Source organism: Taudactylus pleione, unplaced genomic scaffold (assembly GCF_031769625.1).
Source record: "Taudactylus pleione unplaced genomic scaffold, aTauple2 ptg000120l, whole genome shotgun sequence".
Lineage (NCBI taxonomy): Eukaryota > Metazoa > Chordata > Amphibia > Anura > Myobatrachidae > Taudactylus > Taudactylus pleione.
Window position 1 is genome coordinate 12,952,082 of NW_028284522.1, and position 13,760 is coordinate 12,965,841.

General features: G+C 44.6%; 1 protein-coding gene across 1 annotated transcript; it reads right to left on the reverse strand.

Moving 5' to 3' along the window:
• Positions 1 to 2,385: 2,385 nt before the first annotated feature.
• Positions 2,386 to 10,303, reverse strand: LOC148524231 (thiamine transporter 2-like). The gene is made up of 3 exons (XM_088472077.1): positions 10,154 to 10,303; positions 9,129 to 9,846; positions 2,386 to 2,462 (listed from the first exon to the last, which is right to left on the reverse strand). Exons 1-3 carry the CDS (start codon positions 10,301 to 10,303, stop codon positions 2,386 to 2,388), a joined length of 945 nt encoding a protein of 314 aa, XP_088328203.1.
• Positions 10,304 to 13,760: the final 3,457 nt, after the last annotated feature.

Below are 13,760 nucleotides of genomic sequence, written 5' to 3' on the forward strand. Positions count from 1 at the left end.
GCATGCCCCCGGCACGCCCACCAAAGGGGGCGTGCTGTCAATCAACATCGACAGCACGCCCCCTTTGATCAGACACAACGAGCGAAGGAAAGTCCTTCGCTCGTCGCGTCTGGCACATGCGCACGACGGAGCTCCCTCCGTCGTGCGCATGCGCAGTGCACACCATCGACCCACTTGCGAGCAGACAGCCGCTTGCGAGTGGGTCTGAATGAGGCCCTAAGTTAGCTGCAGAGAAACAAAACATTGCCAATATGCCATTTACTACATGAAGTGGCAAGGAAAGGTTAAGGCCTTGACCTCTATTTATAACTGGTGGTTCTGCATCTTATGATGATGTAAACCCTTCTCCCTGTAGAAGTGTCAAAAAAAATTTAATCGCTAAGGCATATGAACCAACTGTGTGCTCAGAAAAGTCACAGATCCCAGAGGAGAGTCCAAGTGTGTCCGCGGTTGCCATGTGTGAGCCTGACCTTTCTAATACTATACTTGGTCCTTCTACCATTTGTGTGCCCTCTGCAAATGTGGGGATGAGCAGCACAAATCACCATGCTGACATAGAAATCGAGGATGCTTCTGTGGATTTGCACCAGGAGGATGAGGAGGATATTTCTGTAGTTGGCGCTAACAAGGATGATGAGGATGTTGATGATGTGGATGTTGATGCCAAGGATTTTGTTTGTGTAAATCAGGCAACAGTTGTTGCCCATGGTATGAAAAAGCCCATTGTCATGCCAGGGCAAAAGACAAAAAAATCCACTTCTCATGTGTGGAATTATTTCCACCCAGATCCAGACAACAGTTGTCAAGCCTTCCGTAACTTTTGTGAAGCAAGAGTGAGTAGAGGTAAACACCTTAACTATCTAGGAACCTCCTCCCTGCTACGTCACTTGCAGCGCATTCATCAAAATCCAAAGTGTTTGCAAAATTCAGAAACTTTGGCTAAAAACGTAACAATTAGTCCAGCATCACCTAGCTGCTCCCTTCTCACTGTTAGATCCAAGTGCCTGCATTCTTCACAACCAACATCTGCAGCATCAACATCCTCAATCATGATCGGAAGTAGTCCTGCTGCATCCAATTTCATAAGCATGACTGACTCCTTTCCTAACCGTGATTCCTCAGAAGGATCCTTGAGTGCTACGCCTGTTGCTGCTGCTGCTGTGAGTGGATCTTCATTCCAGAAGGGGACCAGGAAGAAGAATACTTTTAGTAGTTAACAAACCAATTGACTGTCAAACAATCCTTTGCAATGGGGAACAAGTATGACAGCAGTCACCCAGTTGCACAGCGGATTACTGATGCCATAACAGCTATGCTGGTATTAGATGTGCATTTAATATCCACCCTTAATGCAGTGGGGTTTAGTCAGGACAAAGATCTCAAACCTCCACACAGTGGGCCTGATTCAGAACCGGATGCTATTTGCGCTCGCTCGTTCAGAAAAAGGGTCCGGATATTTAAATAGAGCGCTCGCTCTTTGCGGTCAGTTGACACCTCTATGTCTGAACGAGCGAACGAAACATGCGCTCGCTATTTTTCAAAATACACCCCCTGGCCGCTCGCATCCTACGTCATCTCCGCTATTTATTAGATTAATCGAGTACATCGAAAGGCGTATGAACTCCTCGCAGTGCTTGTGGTAGGATTTTCCTACCGCAATCATGCGAGCAGTTCAGGCTAAAAGACAACCAAGTGACATGGTCGATGACACTGCTTTGTTAATTATGCACACCCTTAAAACGCCCGTTTTGACCGTTTGGCATGCCTGCGTTCGGATCTCCATTCCCCGTTTTCAAGCACCTTCCCCTGTTACCACCCACAAATACCTCATTCTGTCACTCAAATTAGCAGGCATTCGCTATTTTGCGAGCACACAATTTCCGACCGCAATGACTGGTTCGCTCATGCGTATTACGACCCATACGCATGCGCAGTTGTGCGAACATCGCTCGGAGCGAAAGAGCGGCCGCTTACGAGCGGCACTGAATCAGGCCCAGTGTTCAAGAAAGAACTGAACAATAGATCAGGTGCAGGAGCAGATGAGGTGCATGAGCCAAGACTCTGGCATTTTGATTTGCTGTCATTTCCTGGCCGACCAGGAGCTTCCTAGAGCATTTGTCACCAACCTGGAAGAGGGCATAAATGAGGGGGCATTCATGTCTTTTGGTATATCAGCATACATGGATGAGACAGCTTGCAATGGCATAGTAAGTATTAAAACAATAATGACAAATTTGTATGGAATGTTTATTAATGAAATAAAATACAAGATATATGTATTCTGCAATGTCCTGAAAACAGGATGTTGTACTGCACACAGTGGAGGCTTTGCGATGAAGATAGTTGTGTAGGACACAACATGCCATCTCCACCAAGTCTATTTTATCAAGGCGCAGATTTATTGCAGTCTGGAAACTCCAGAAAATGGGCCATTGCAGGCCATTCCTCGGGCTCGATGGAAACTGAAAAGACAAAATGTAAATGTTAAATGACTAGAACACAATGATTTGTTAGAACATACATTTCGATTATTTGTATATTTTTTTCTCCAAAAGCCATCGGTTTTCACTGATAAAGCATCAACTATGACAATAGCTAAAACAGATGAGGCTACAACTGCCACCCAAGTGACCCTACCTCCATGCACCCAAGTATCAGTATCTCCTGCCACCCTAAACCCACAACAATCTGCCTTTTCTATAAGGAGGGGAAAGAAAAGACTATGGGGTCAATTTACTAAACCTTGGATGGAGGTAAAGTGAATGGAGATAAGGTACCATCCAATCAGCTTCTAAATGCCATGTTACTGCCTGTGTTTAAAAACTGACAGTTAGGGGCTGATTGGCTGGTACCATATCTCCGTCGACTTAATCTCCATCCAAGGCTTATTAAATAGACCTTCATGTGAGTTAGGGGAGAGCACAGATCAGCAGAGGCCATGACTGGGTGGATTCAGGAGTTCACCAACTGACTCATGGCAGCCAATATAGCACAGAAGCTGTGATGAATGGATGACAACAACAGAGCTAAAGCACAGAGGATATTGGCAGATGTGCTATATAAGGGGACCAGAGGTCTACTCACTCCTTATAGTGTCCTAATAGAGATGCCTCCTAGGCCACAACAGGATCCCTACACCCTGTGTATACCTCCCCACCTCCCGTATGTCATTTCAAAAAGGGAATGAACCACCAATATGAGAGGCCCTATGTTAACCCTCAGATTTACGCTAGGACTTCACCTCCTGCCACTTCTGGGAGCAGAACACTATTGGACTACAGTGCCAGCTCTGCCTCACCGGAAAGTTACCATTTATACAGTAATTTTAGGATGTTTACAGCTATGTTTTATGTTATGTGTGCTTATTTATATTTTTGAGAGGGAAATACATATTTTATGTTTTTCTATTACATATGTTTCTGAATATTTTATTGAAAATTAAGTTGATCTGTATTATTCACATTTATATACAGTTTGCAAAAAAAGTCCTCATTTAATAAAATTATTCTGAAAAACAAACGTCTTTGATTATTTGTGAGAACTGTTAAGAATATGTATGATAGCCATTGTCGTAATGTGGGTGGGGCACTGGGGGCAAGTGCAGGGGAGGGCACTGACGTGTGGCTTGGCAGACAATGTTGTCAGCACAGATTACATTCACCCAGAGGAGGCACCGAAAACTACAAGTAGTATTATTGTATGATCTATATCTGGATGTTGGACACATCATAATTTCAACATCTGTCACATGGAACACAGAGGAGTTAAGGGACTGGAGAGAAGACTATGTGCTGCATGCTCCACAATGACAGTGCACACAAAGTTGCAGTGATGGGAGACGAGGAGGCAGGGTCAGCATATATTGGGCAATGTCAGGATCACATGACTCAGACCAGCACTGGAGCAAAGCTTAGTTGCTGATTCAAACTGTGCTGTCCAGCTTCAGCAACTAGATGACATGCAGGTTAGTGAGTAGAACTTTGCATGGCTCCTTCCTTTTTATCACGACCATCGGTAACTGCTTAACTACCACAAGTGTTAAACTCACTTAATATCACTGCCAATATCTTCTACATTGCTGTTTAGTAAACCACCCTGCTTCCACATTGATACAGTAATAACACTTATTACCTCTTGGTAGATGACTTTGGTGACTTGTTGCTGCTGGTGAGACTTCCCCAAGTGTCACCAGCCCCGGTGCCGGGAGAGTGTTTCGGTGCTGGAGAGGGGACTGTCGCACCATCTACTGAGTACAGCTGCTGTAAGACACCAGGCCGCTGATCAAGAATGGGGCCCCCGGCAGCACCCCACCCTTGCAGAGTTGGATTCTGAGGCAGAGACAGATGCACGGACCATGGCAGCATGCTGCTCTTGCCTGAGGGTATTCTCTCGGTGCCAAGATGGTTTTAGACACCTGGAGGGTGGAGGAGCTCTGCTTAGATACGCTGGATGCTGGGATCACCCACCAGAAATATCTGATGGCATTGTCTTAAGGACATCCTGTGCTGTTATCAGTGATCTGCTGGTCTCTGATGTTTTCCTTTCTTTTGATAATCATTCTGCAGACTCCGATAAAACCAATAATCCCTGATAGTATATGGAAATAGCCGCCATAGATGATAAACTAAGAGAAACACAATAGAGAAAATACAGATAAGTATAGAAAAGTAAAGTTACTGTATGATCAAGGAAATTATTATAGCAAGTGGTCTGATGGCCTATTTATTGCATGCCTCCCAACTGTCCTGCTTTTCTAGGACTGTCCTACTGTCCTACTGTCCCACTCATGGGTCGCAGTGGGGTGCGGGGTGGAGTTCAGGGGGAACACTCCAAGTCTCACTGCTGGTCTGCTGCATGTGGATGGCATCTGTTCACAGTGCAGTGAGAGCCTGGGGCATCCTAGCATCTGCAGGAGTGCTGGGCACGCCAGCAAGGTAATGAAAGTGGGGGCTTGTCACAAGGCTGCACCCCCTTCCCACGAGGTCACGCTCCTCACACAGTCCCAAGCCCCATCCTGAGAATGTTGGGGGGCATGTTTATTGTATAATGATAAGCCAAAAGAAAACATTTTCTCTTGTGAACAGCAATCTCTGCTATTTGTCCAGTTTATTAAATAGTTACCGTCGGAGCAATGAGAGATTTCTTCATTAGTAACCTCTTTTATGCAGTTACCGCCATCCCCATAGGGATCCATGGGGACATTTCCATCCATGCATGGGAACAGCGTTTCATCAAGATCATTTTTTTTTTGCAAAGTAGCACTAAGGATGATGTTACCATACATTTAACATGGATGTTTTTTAAGTACATACAGTATACTGTATATAAGCCAGCATAAAGAACAAATGGTGCATTTATGTCATATTAAAATAAACTTGATTTTTACACTTTTATACAGAACACAATAATTCCCTTACTAGTTTGCACATATGTATTGGAAACAATGTGATGGTGGCCAGGGCGTCCTTACCTGACTGTTGATATCTAGCTTGATACCAGACATTGCTACGTTCACAATTGCCAGCAGGAGCAGGGATGCAACATTGTTTATCCCAGATACCAAAGCGAATCTTTCCTTTCTCACACTCACAGCAATATTCAGCCTAGGATTGGAGTGGGACATGCATTAGTTATATAAAAAATAACAAGACATGGTGATACTGTGGGTACTGTAATTCCTAGGACTGCGGGCCTGATTCAGACCCGGTCGCGAGCGCTGAGCACTCGCAACCGGGTCGATGGTGGCCCAGAGCGCATGCGCATGACGGAGCTGGCTCCATCGTGCGCATGCGCGAGACCCGGATAGCGACGGGCAATCCGTCGCTCCGGGTCTCGCACCAAAGGGGGCGTGCTGTCGATGTTAAGTGACAGCACGCCCCTTTTGGTGGGCGGGCTGGGGGGTGGCTGCTCAGACAGAGGCATTCCCATGAGAACGCCTACCGTTTGGGGGCGGCCCCACTGACATCACGAGTGATGTCAGTGGGAGAGCTTTCGGCTCTGTTTGAGCCGAAAGCTCTCTGGGGCTTGCGGCCACGAGACCCTACCACAAGGGTGTCGTCGCAAGCCCGATGGTCGCGATGGTCTTGACCATCGCGACCATCATCCTGGCCGCTCGCATTAGCTGTGGCTGGCAACCCACAGCAATGCGAGCCCCCAGGAGGCCGCTCCATAAAAAATAAAAAAGACGCCCTGATTCAGAGCGAGCGCTTGGTCTGAGTGTCCGGCTCTGAATCAGGGCCTGTGTTCCGTGGAGCAGCAACAGTGCCGCCCCCAGGGCCTTCTGCAACAGCACTGCTTGCACATCCTTAGTCTCAGCCCTGGTGTTACATACCATTCATAAAAAACAACACATATGTATATACTGTACATTTAAAAAATTTATTCTGCAGTAAGAGGAGGAAGCAGTAAAGTACGATGGATTGCCTGGATAGGTGCAGACGTAATGGGGATTATTTATTAATATTTTGCAAAAGAAAAGCAAACACTCAGTAATTTGCTACTAAAGATATGGATATATTTACTAAAGTGAGAGTTTTTAGAAGTGGAGATGTTGCCCATAGCAACCAATCAGATTCTAGCTATTATCTTCTAGAAGGTGCTAGATAAATGTTAAGTAAAATCTGATTGGTTGCTATGGGCAACATTTCCACTTCTAAAAAACTCTCACTTTAGTAAATTTACCCCATAGGGGTCTACGTACTAAGCCTTGGGGCGAGATAAAGTGGACGGAGATAAAGCACCAACCAATCAGCTCCTAACTGTCACATTAAAGGCTGTGTTTCAAAAGTGACAGTTAGGAGCTGGTTGTTTGGTACTTTATCTCCATCTACTTTATCTCTCTCCAAGACTTAGTACATAGACCCCGTTGTCATGTTTTGATTTAAATAGTATTGGCATTTTAAATTTCCTGCTTAAAAGTGCCTAGAAGCAGCAGCTTTTTGACGCCACCACTTCGTAAATTTACTATGAACTTCGTGTAAGTTAGATCATTAAATCAGATTTCTGATTAAATGCTGTTATTTTTACTGAAGTTTTGAACGTTTCAATAGTGTTTATTATATATAACCCACATTGGTACTACAACTATAGGGTACTACAACTATAGGGTACTACAACTATAGGTTATTACAACTATAGGGTACTGCAACTATAGGGTACTACAACTGTAGGGTACTACAACTATAGGGTACTACAACTATACGAGACTACAACTATAGGGTACTAGAACTGTAGGGTACTACAACAACTATAGGGTACTACAACTATACGATACTACAACTGTAAGGTACTACAACTATAAGGTACTAGAACTGTAGGATACTACAACTATAGGGAATTACAACTGTAGGGTACTACAACTATAGGGTACTACAACTATAGGGTACTACAACTATATGATACTACAACTATAGGGTACTAGAACTGTAGGGTACTACAACTATAGGGTACTACAACTATACGATACTACAACTGTAGGGTACTACAACTATAAGGTACTAGAACTGTAGGATACTACAACTACAGGGTACTACAACTGTAGGGTACTACAACTATAGGATACTACAACTATAGGGTACTGAAACGTGATACATGCGCAGTATAACTCATATACATGTGCAGGTTACAGATAATGGCTCTAACTGCACAAACAGTGGCATAGCCTCCATCTCTGACTCAGGGCCATTGTACACAGCACACTGGGGCCTATAATGACTAACTATTAAAGAACTGGGAATAACAATGACATTGCTGGTATTACATGCAAAGGAAATGAAATAATTAGTCAGTAACTGTTATAGATCTGTACATGGTAGTAATATGACACATAGGCATCTCAGTAGTAGTGGTATAGAGAGCATACTTACATTATTATTGTGGTAAGTATCATATAGGAGGCCTTACATACAATGTAGCCAGCATAGCCCACCCAGATACTATTACTGTAGGCCATGGCAAATATGGCAGCACTGTCCACTGCACAGAGGACACACAGAGCCAGCTCTCCCCAGAAGCTCCAGTCCATCTTCCTGCAGCCCATCACGGAGAATGCAAATATACCTGCAGGAAACAAACAGGTGCAGAGTAGCTATCAGGTGTCATCATGTATTTTACTGACCTGATATTATCAGAGAAAATTAAAATGAATATTATCACCCGGTCTTGATACATAAGGGAAATAAAATCTTAATTGTAAATATTCAATGTTGATATTTTAATCTTTTTTGCAGAAGTTATATAGGTTATATCATTTAATCTTTCTTATTTAAATTCTGTTGACTGCAAAATCAATGAGTTGTAAGAAAGTACAATATGAGCACTTAAAAGGGCCAGCTCTAGGGGTGTTCGACCAGTGTGGTTGAACAGGGGTGCCACCCATAGAGGGCGCACTCCTCCCCAACATCCCGATTTCAGCAGGACAGTACTGTCCCGCTGTCTCACCCATGGGCCAAAGTGGCCTGAGGGTGGTCAAATTGGGAGGTTGGGGACCCCCACCACCGCAGCTGTGCAGTGGTGCCGTACCCCGGAGTCTGAATGGATGCTGTGCGCATGCACGCAGCATCCATTCAGTGACGGGAGAGGGGCTGGGGTAAGCCCAGCTAGTGAGGCTCCCCCCCCCCAGCCTGATGTTATTTGGAGGCATGCCATGCGGGCATGCCTCCTAATACTGTCACTTAGGGGGCATGACCTATGGTAATTAGGCCATGCACCTATTTCCGGTCACGTGCAGTGAAGGGCGCTCTGTATAGGGCCAGCACAGGGTGCTCCGACTCCTGGAGCCAGCCCTGTGCACATTGAACAGAGCTACGTTCTCTATAAAACATACATTTGGCAAGGCACATAGGCAAACGCAGGGGGGGTTCCAGTTGCCACAAAAGCAGAAGTATAGAAAATTATTTCATATAACATGCAGTTTAAGGGACAGTACAAAGCTGCTATACATGCATAGTGGTAGTAGCTTCTCCTACCAAAACCCCAGAAAACAGCATTTTACCGCATTTTTCAATTTAGTACATCTAATGAGAAAGGGATATTTGCCTAGGACCTTATCCTCCCTAGCCCGTGTGCAAGGTTAGAGATAAGTGTGATGGAGACACATAATTACCCACATTGTGTAATCTATTTCATACCTAGCACAGCTACAGCAGCTTCCACGCCTCCAGTAAGCACATAGGCACTGTCTGAATGTTCCAAGCTATTCCAGAGGATTTGGGAAGAGCCAATCACTTGGTAGGATCCAGCTGTCACAAGTGCACAAAATAAGGACCAGGTAATGGTGTTGCAGGAATAGCACTCGCGGAAGCCCAGCCACTGCTGCTTGAAGAACTTGGCCACCATCTTACAACAGCTGTGCATGGCGCTCATTTGTCTGTGTTTGATGTGGTCATTTGTACACTCTGAACATGGCTGCTCCTTGCTGGGCATGGGCAAGAAAATGGAGATGATGAAAGCCATTGATGCACATTCCAAGGAAATAATGTTCAGGTAAAAGTAGGAGAAATGACCAACTGACACCATGAGCTGACCACACACAGCACCTATGGTGTATCCCAGCAGGCTAAACCCTCGGTAATAGATAAAGGCCTTCTCATGTCTATCAGCAGGCACCACACTGTGTACATATGAAAAGATGGCAATGTCACATGCAGAGACCATGGCTGAGGTAACCTGAAGGTACTGCATGGCCCGGAAACTGGAAGCAAAGCACAGTAGGCTATAGCTGATGACATGGAACAGGCCCTGACACACAATGACTGGTTTGTATCGGCAGAGGTCAGTAAAGAGGAGCACTGGCAGCTGGAGAAGCAGCAAACTGTATGTCCTTATTGGGGAGAGCTTATTGGTGACCTGGGGAGGAAGAAGACACATGATCAGTAATCTGTTAGTGACAACAGAGTTTCAGTATCAGTTGTTATATTTTCAAATGTATGACCAGGAGACAATAACCTTAATAGAATCATATTTCCATTATACCGTAAGTTTTTCACAGATTTAGGGGGGAATTCAATTAGACCCCATATTTTTTTTGGCGAATAATACTGAATTTTAATGCTTGAATTGTCTTCGGGCAATTTAATACAATTCATATATTAAAGTGTATAGTAATGTCACACAATTTACATGTTACTGATATAACTGACTTGTGTTCTCTTACCTCTTCCATGGTGAACTTCTTGCTGGGCCCAGTCATATATGATGTGTAAAATGGTTCTGCAGGTCTCAGGTGGAAGAAGAAACCATACAGACATAAGAAGAACACCGGATGCTCTTGAAGCATGTTCTTACACAGCATTCTTATATTCATGGCTATTTACTAGCGCACAGAATCTGTACAATTCTCTTCTGAAAGATAAACACAATGGTTGTCAAGTAAATAAAACAAGTAATAATGTGACCTGCTATAACTTATTTATGTTCTTGGCTTATTACCTACATTACATATATACATGTATTTTTTATGTACACTGGAAAGATGGATCCATTTTTTAAACTTTATTGCCATCTGTCCACTAGCGATGCATAGAATGAAGCATAGGACAGGAGTGCCAAGCGGGGGGTGTGGGCCAGGGTCTGACCCCAACCCCCTCACTTTTACCTATCAGCAGCCCAGCACATGCTGCTGTGTGCTGGGCTGCAGTGGGAGACCAGGGAGACTGCTCGCTGCCACTGAGCAGCAGCAGCAGTCTCCTCTCTGCCTGTGGAGGGGGGAGCGAACACACTGATCATGCCCTCCCATGGATTTGCACCATGCTGAGGAGCTCACAGCAGTCCCCAGGGCTGAAATGGGGGGTTTTGTTTTTTTAATTTTTTCTAAGGGGTCATGGCCACACCTCCCGTGATTAGGCCTTGCCCCCCACGATAGTACTGGGGCCCATGCCGGCTCCCTAAGGCCCTAGTGTAGGGTGTGCAGGGTTGGCAGAAGCACGCAGAAAAGCAGGTGTTTTACTAGCAATTCTTTTACATATATAAATAACTGTACATTTTATTTTATTTTAATCTACAACTAATTCATTCATATAAACTGAAAATCTGAAATTACAAAATGGAGAAATATACTGATTGGCAGATCAGATCAATTTAATGATGTTCAATTATACAGTTCCCTGGCCAGCTGCTTTTTAATTTTATTAATCTTTTTTTTTTAGTTGAATTGTATAATACGCTCTTTCTATTTTAATTTTGAATTGCAACAAGTAGATATAATATCATATAAATAAGTAAAAGTTACTGCAGAGTAAAAACTAATAATACATCTTTCTTAATGTTTACTCAATCCCCATAAATAATAAAATAAAATAAATATTCACTTCTAATAGCCAGGATGTTTTAACGGACTTCCCTCTATGATTGAGTCCTATTAAAGGTTATAAGATGACTGAAGCACATTATAGTGCATGTAATTACAGTATGTTAAGATAATATAGCTTAAGATACTTACATGTCATCTAATACTTTAATATAGAGAATAGATAACAGATAACACATAGAAATTATGAAGCAGCCCATCTTCTCTACATATAGTACATTCTATACATGTAAGAGCCTAAATGTTTTTTGGCTTTTAAAATGTCCATATGGACTTGATTATATAGGTAAAAAAATTATAAAAATCAAAATTAGACTGACTAAACATAAGAGCAACTAAAGAGCTATAATCCTGAAACTGCTTAAATATGTTTTAAGGGTCATTTTTAAATATGGGTGAACAGCCCCCCAAAAAAATAAAATTAAAAAAACATGAGTGATGATGATAACTGGCATGTAAAATAATTAAAAACAAATACAAAATAAAGTAATCCCCCTTCACCACCCCCACAACCACCAAAATTGATCCAAGCACCAGCACTTGTAGCCTGGTAGGCTAACAGCAAGTAACATTTAGTTTAATATAAACTTACCTGAAATTGTAAGAAGTCAAATATGTGAAAAGAGTTACAGCAATGAGAAACTATCTATAGATATAGATACAACGCGCACTCAGCTAATAACTCAGTGTCCTATACCAGGCAGTGACTTTTATTCTCAACTCAGTGACATCACAAAAGCTGACTGTCACAATCATCCTCACATTGGGGAGATGCACTGAGCCTTGGAGAGTGATAAAGTACCAACCAATCAGCTCCTAGCCGCCATTTTACAGGATATTTGAAAAATGATGGTTAGGAGCTGATTGGTTCATACTTTATTTCTCTCCACTTTATCTCTCTCCAAGCTTTAATAGATCTCCCTTTCACTCCCCAACACCCACTTTGTTCTCTCCCTTTCTCTCCCCCACCTCTATGGAAGATGCACTAAGCCTTGGAGAGAGATAAAGTACCAACCAACCAGCTCATAACTGTAATTTTTCAAACACAGCCTGTAAATTGACAGTTAAGAGCTGACTGTTTGGCAGTGGCATCCCTCCCCTTGGTGATATCCGGTGAGAATATGATTGTAGTGCACGCGGTGAATCTGTGCACTGGTAAAAAATAGGGTGTGGCCTAGCTGGTAGGGGGTACGGCCTCATAGGTAGGGGTGTGGTTTCACAGCCCAAACCCCCATTTTAGTCACTCCAGGGGTCCCGGAGATGTGACTACCCACGGGGACTAGTCTGTGTGCAGTGTCGGCTGACTCACACACAGCTATACCACCCACAGCTATAGCGAGCGGCCAGGAAGATGGTCGCGATGATCAAGACCATCCCGACCATCGGGCTTGCGACAAGACCCTTGTGGTAGGGTCTCATTGCCGCAAGCCCCAGAGAGCTTTCGGCTCTAACAAAGCCGAAAGCACTCCCACTGACATCACTTGTGATGTCAGTGGGACCGGCCACAGACGGTAGGCGTTCCCATGGGAACGCCTCTGTCTGGGCAGCCACGCCCCCGGCCCGCCCACCAAAGGGGGCGTGCTGTCACTCAACATCGACAGCACGCCCCCTTTGGTACGAGACCCGGAGCGACGGATTGCCCATCACTATCCGGGTCTCGCGCATGCGCACGACGGACGCGGCTCCGTCGTGCGCATGCACACTGGGCCACCATCGACCTGCTTGCAAGCACATAGAGCTTGCGAGCGGGTCTGAATCAGGCCCACTGTACACTTTACTGATGCACGTTTCGCCGTGTGGCTGCTTTATCGAGGTCTCATAAATCCAGTCACAGGGTTACAATCTAAGACCAGGCTTGCCGATATTTAGCTTCCTCCTTCCGGGAGGGAGCTGCCAGGCTTACAGGGCAGGGGGTGTGAGGCGGCCAAAGGGGGCGGGGCCTGGCACCTGACACGGTGTTGGGGGTGGAGCATGGGGCGTGACAGCGAGATCACGTCATTGTGGCTCCGCCCCCTCTTCACAATGCTGTAATTAATGGCATTGTGCAGCCAGGGGCGGAGCCACGATGACGTGATTCAGCGTGAATCACGTCACCGACCCTCCTGCTGCCGGGGTTTTTACTTAAAAGCGCGGAGGGGTACGGACACATCGCCGGGGCCGGGAGGATTGCCTGCCTTCCCGGGAGGTCGGGAGCGGCACCCGATTTTCGGGAGGCTCCCAACCAAATCGGGAGGGTAGGCAAGTATGTCCAGGACTGTGAATATTACTTCTAAGTTACTGTAATATAAAGAAACACCACTCTGTGATTCAACAGTTACATATCAAGTTTAACAATGAAGCTATAAAGGTAGAAATGAGAAGCATGTGTCACTGAATCAAATCTATTTACAGGATCGCAGAACAAGATTGTGTATTGAACTACATTGTTACTCTATTGAAAAGAACACTACTGTAT

Coding starts and splice junctions, on each gene's coding strand:
- LOC148524231 (XM_088472077.1), bottom strand. CDS start 10,303: ATGAATATAAGAATGCTGTGTAAGAACATGCTTCAAGAGCATCCGGTG. Junction 9,847..10,153: donor AGAAGTTCACCATGGAAGAG/GTAAGAGAACAC, acceptor CTTCCTCCCCAG/GTCACCAATAAGCTCTCCCC. Junction 2,463..9,128: donor AGCTGCTGTAGCTGTGCTAG/GTATGAAATAGA, acceptor TTGTCTTTTCAG/TTTCCATCGAGCCCGAGGAA.